This window comes from Aplysia californica, unplaced genomic scaffold (assembly GCF_000002075.1).
Source record: "Aplysia californica isolate F4 #8 unplaced genomic scaffold, AplCal3.0 scaffold00726, whole genome shotgun sequence".
Classification (NCBI taxonomy): Eukaryota; Metazoa; Mollusca; class Gastropoda; order Aplysiida; family Aplysiidae; genus Aplysia; species Aplysia californica.
The window spans coordinates 319,835-325,243 of NW_004797996.1; the positions used below are offsets into that span (position 1 = coordinate 319,835).

General features: G+C 45.2%; 1 protein-coding gene across 1 annotated transcript; it reads left to right on the forward strand.

The window, feature by feature from the left end:
• Nucleotides 1-334: 334 nt before the first annotated feature.
• Nucleotides 335-5,341, forward strand: LOC101852728 (plexin-B; the record flags this gene model as incomplete). The annotated part of the gene is given in 4 exon segments (XM_005108845.3): nt 335-802; nt 1,201-1,343; nt 3,017-3,254; nt 4,722-5,341. Coding segments are annotated over 4 exon segments (1,224 nt in total), but the record flags the coding sequence as incomplete, so codon positions are not given.
• Between the last annotated feature and the right edge of the window lie 68 nt (nt 5,342-5,409).

Below are 5,409 nucleotides of genomic sequence, written 5' to 3' on the forward strand. Positions count from 1 at the left end.
TTGTCTTTCCACAACGATTTTACTGTTATTTTCATACTCGTTTGTAAAGCCTCTAATCTTCAGCACTTATATGAACTTGTTGTTTTGCAAGGCCGTTAAACTCTTACTGTGGGTGGTTGACGGGTGCTCGGGAGTGGTTTGCTTCTTCTTTCCTATCAAACATCTATCGCTTTTATCTCCCCACCTTTTTCGTGTTTGTTACGCTCTTGTAACACCTCTAATCTTCTGCAATTATATGACCTATTGTGTTGCATGTGCCGTAAACCTCTTACTAAAACAAAAACTCTTATACTAAAACCGAAACTATAACTTTTATTTTCTATTTTCTTTCCAGATTTTACAAGTCACGTGCCAGGACACGGAGCATGAGAGCGAAGGAGTGCGCAAAGAATCGATATCAGTAACCTCGACCTTGTTCTTCTAACTTGGCACAGACAACAATGCTCCAAACGCATCCCAAACTCTCTACTTTTTATTGTCTCCGACGTATGACCTGCTCGTTATAGCGGAGGAGTTTGACGTGTCTACGGGGTTATCGCTCGTGGTACCTTCCGGGACATCCTCTCATTGGACACAGCGATGATGGCGGCGAAGATTGTAGTGGTGCGGACTAACTCATCGAGGTGTAGGGGTCGTGGTGATGGTGGTGGCGGTGTTGGAACGAACAAAATTATGCCGCTGCCGGCTTTGGGATTGTGTGTGATTCTTCTGTCGCTGGCGAGTCCAGGAGAGGCAATCTACTTGGGCCCAAAGCTGTCGCACATGGTTGTGGATGGTGTCACGGGAGTGGTCTTCGTAGGAGGTACGTGTGTCCCATTCTTTAATCAACATGTTTTTTCTGTCTAGCTCTCATACTTTCCCCCCAGCGCATAAGGCCATTATTGTATCCATATGCTTCTTTTTACTTTACTCAAACAAACAAAAAACTGTATGCCAGTCTGTCTATCCTCTGATCTTTTTAATTTTATAGATTTGGTTTGTTGGCGGGCGCTCTAGTGTGGCCTGCTCCTTCTATCCTACTGTCCTTATCTCTCCACCTTCTTTTTTGTGTTTATTACTCTCTTGTAACATCTCTAATCTTCACCACTTATTTGACCTTTTTGAGTTGCAAAGTGCCGTTAAACTAAAACAGGACACGGTCGTTTGACTTCTCTTAGTTAAGAACACACATGTAATGACTCAAGGATATTTCCTCTCCAGGTGAGAACCATTTGTACCAACTGGACTCTGAGCTCAACCTGTTTGTAGACGTGAAGACAGGACCCAGGAACGACAGCACCAAATGCTTTCCGCCTCCTGGCTTCTGTTATGCGAACAGGACTGCCACCAACAATTACAATAAGGTGAGTACTCAGTAGCAACAGGTTTGTTTTTTGTTCGTTTGTTTTAAATTGTTTTTTGTTTTTTTAGGTTTTTTTGTGTGCGTTTCTCTTATTTTTTAGAATTGGGTGATTTCACATGAAGTTCGTGGTTGGCAAGTGCTCTGGTGTGGTTTGCTCCTTCTTTTATATCAAACATCTATCGTTGCTGTAACCCCTTTTGTTGTTGTTTGTTGCTCTCTAGTGACACCTCTAATCTTCGGCACTTATATGATCTAATTGTGTTGCTAGTGCCGTAAAACGCTCACTGAAACTAATCATGTACTTCTTTCCCACCCCTCTTTGTTTCTTCCTGTCTCTGTGGCGTGTATTCACCCAGTTTTAAGGGACGCAATTGAGTCGGTATATTTCTCTTTAATGTAAACTTATATTCTTATAAAGCTCATAACTATATTCGATATGGCAGAATAAAAGCCAGCGAGAGGAAGTATCTCCGCATAATGACGCCGCCATGCTCAATTGTAAAAAAAAAAATGATGATAAAAATATGATAAAAAGATAGTGAAGAGAAATCCTAGATTTTTCCAGAGAAAACAAGCTAGAGGAGACTATCATTAAAATGTCATCGATTGCGCTCGTCTCTTTGTTGTGGTGACCGGATACTTTTGCGACAGTGCAATGCGAGAATGCTTTCTGTATTGTCGGGATATTCGTTTTGCATTGCACGAATACAGGAAGACTGGCCTGAGGGAGGATGGGGACTCTCCGTCTGGACTGCTCGCTCTGTCTCTCTCTGTCTCTCTGTCTCTCTGTCTCTCTGTCTCTGTCTGTGTCTCTCTCTCTCTCTCTATCTATCTATCTATCTATCTATCTATCTATCTATCTATCTATCTATCTATCTATATCTATATATATATATATTGTCCAAGTCCAGTCCCAACAGGGAAAGGGGATAGGGGAAGAGTCGGAGACAGTGAGAGAGTGAGAGAGAGAGAGAGAGGGGGGGGGGAGCACCGAGGAGACAGACAGATAGACAACTCTCTCTCTCTCCTTCTTTTCCCCCTTCTCCCCCTCTCCCCCACTCTCTCTCTCTCTCTCTCTCTCTCTCTTTCTCGCTCTCTCTGTCTCGCTCCCCGTCTCTCTCTTTCTTTCTTTCTCTCTCTCTCCCTCTCCCTCAATCTCTCTCTCTCTCTCTCTCTCTCTCTCTCTCTCTCTCTCTCTCTCTCTCTCTCTTTCTCCGTCTGAGCTGTGCTCATCCTTTTGAACTGTCTTTAAATATACAGTCTATACCCTACCCTTTACTTTTATTTCGTTTTAACCAAAATGAGAAGAATGCGAAATCTTTACATGTCCTGTTACTCTGATATTTGTTGTGGAATACGACGTCCATCGAAAAGTGTACATTGTACTGTCTTTAGAAAATGCTTTGTATAATAATGTAGGGAAAAACAGTATGTTATATTGCCAGATCCACCAGGGCTAATTGATATTATTATGTTCTTTTATTTACTCTGTGAGAATCACAATACCCCCCCCCCCCACACACACACACACACACAAATTAAATCGGAAGATATTGTGTAAAGTTTACAAAATTCCTTAGGAATAAATCTGATGGAATGTGCTTTGGCGTCTTAAATAACCAAAAAGTGTTGATAGTTGGAGCGTTAATTAAACTTATTCCACATTTCCCCCAGGTTTTGGTCGTGGACAGTCAGCGCCGGTACCTGATCACGTGTGGCAGTGTGTTCCAGGGATCGTGCGAGGCCAGGAGCCTCACCAACGCGTCCCGCGTCCTGCACACGCCCGAGGGGACCAACATGAAGAACTCCGCTGTGGCGGCCAACACGGCCAATGCCTCCACCGTGGCCTTCATCGCCCCCGGACCCCCAGCACTCATGGGCACCGTGTTGTACGTGGCCACCACCTATACAGGTGAGACATTATTTAATATAGAAGTGCTTGGGATTTTAAAAAATGATTTTAAAAAAATAATTAACTCATAAGGGATAGCGTAGGAGCAACACCATCCTACCACACATTGAAAAACAAAAGGTCAAGCGGAACGGACACCTCACGCAGATGCCACCATCCCGCTCTGGGAGCATACAACATTAACTATTCTGGATGGAGAGCCAGAGGAAGACCAAGGCGACGAAGGAGTGAATCTGTGGCAGACACCCTCAGAGCTCACGGGATGTCCCTCCTACAGGCCACTCGCCTTGCTGCAGACAGATGCATGTGTCTCCCCGCGACACCCACCAGTACAAGCGGGGGGAAAAAGTAAAAAGCTTGTGATGCACGATATTGTACGATTTTACTAGTGAGAGATAGATGTTCAATCAAGACCTTTATGTCTATTCAGGTGTTCCAAAGACAATTAATTCAGTTTTTGGCACACCTGAATAGACATAAAGTTCTTGAACATCTAGCTCTCACTAGCAAAATCGAAGGCAACCTACTTGGAGAACTTAAACAGATGCGTAGCTGGGAAAGATCAGGGAAACGTAGCTTTTTTAATATTTTAGAGCATCCGAGAAAGGGAATGAATAGAGAACCATGATCGCCGATGACTGCCGCGGATTTGGCACTTGATGATGAAGATGATTGAATGATTAGATTTCATATCTATATAATTAGGCTTAATGTCATTTCTTTTTAGATGAAGGCCGGTTTTTTTTATTTACACCCCATTGACACAATTAAGGTAGTTTTAGAAGCAGGCTACCAGCCCTACCTATCATAGCCAACCGGGACGTTTATTGTCCGTTGTCTTCTGTATGTTAAAAAGCAGGTGATCCGAGTTCTAATCCCGAATGGGGAGACTTTTTTAACGAGTATGACCGATCTTCCGCTGGGATTATTAATCCCTCTAAGCCTGGGTTGGGCCTTACAAACAGGGTCGGAAGTCTACCTCTTGAATAATCCCTCGTGTTTCGATGAGGGCGTTAAAAACAACACCATGAAAAACACTGTTTTGTTTATGTTGGTTTGGGGGGGGGGGGGCAGTGTTGTTTGGCGTCGTAGTCTAGTGGTTAGGCTACCGGACTCGTAATCGTGAGGGTGCAGGTTCTGGATTAGAGCCTCAGACCCGACGTTGTGTCCTTGGAAAAGGCATTTAAATCGAATGTTCCTCACTTCACCCAGGTGGGAATAGGTACCTGGCCATAGACAGCGAAAGATCTTGTCAGTATGTTAGTGTTTAAGTGTCTATAAATGGTAGTTTGCACTGTATGCTTCCCAGGAAGTTGAGATTGTTTCAGAAAGATATCAAGTCTGATAGTATGGATTGTAAAGCACAGAGAGCTTGCTGATGAGAGCTGGGGGTTTGGGCTATTCAAATTATGCTCTCATCATTATTATTGCTTTTAAGTTCGACACGTCTTTCCCCTTCTTCCGCAGGCACCAGCCGTGAGAACCGAGTATTCCGTGACGTGGTTCCCGCCATCTCCACACGCAGCCTACAGGAGCACAACCGCTTCTCCCTGGCCCAAGTGGACAACAACTTCCTCAAGGGGAGACAATCGGCGCTGTTCCTCAAGAGCGAGATCGCCTCCACCTACCCCATCGACTACGTGCACGGGTTCAGTTCGGGGGGCTTCAGTTACTTCCTGACTGTACAGCGGGACACGGTCAACTTACAGAACAGGGGGAAGAAGACCACGAAAATCATTCAGATTTGCCAGGAGGACAGTTTCTTCTTCTCCTACGCCGATATTCCTCTGAGGTGCGTGAAGAACGGTGTGGATTATAACGTCCTGGAAACGGCGCGCCTGTTCTTCCCGGGGTCTGAACTTGCTCAGGATATGTTCGCCGGACGAATTCCGGGAGACTCGCTAGTTGGCGTTTTCTCCCGGACCGACCCAGAGTGGAAGACAGTGGACTCGGCCATCTGTGTGTACTCCATGAAGGAGATTCGGCAGAAATTCCTGGAAAATATCAAGCTGTGCCATCAGGGGAACTCTTCCGTCAGTGGCGGTGGATATTTGAGAGTCGGCCCGCGGGGGAACTGCAACCACCAGGTAGGTGCCGCTTTGGCAGAGCAATTTCCTGCCGTGTTGGTTGGTTTGTTTGTTTGTTGGGGGGGGGG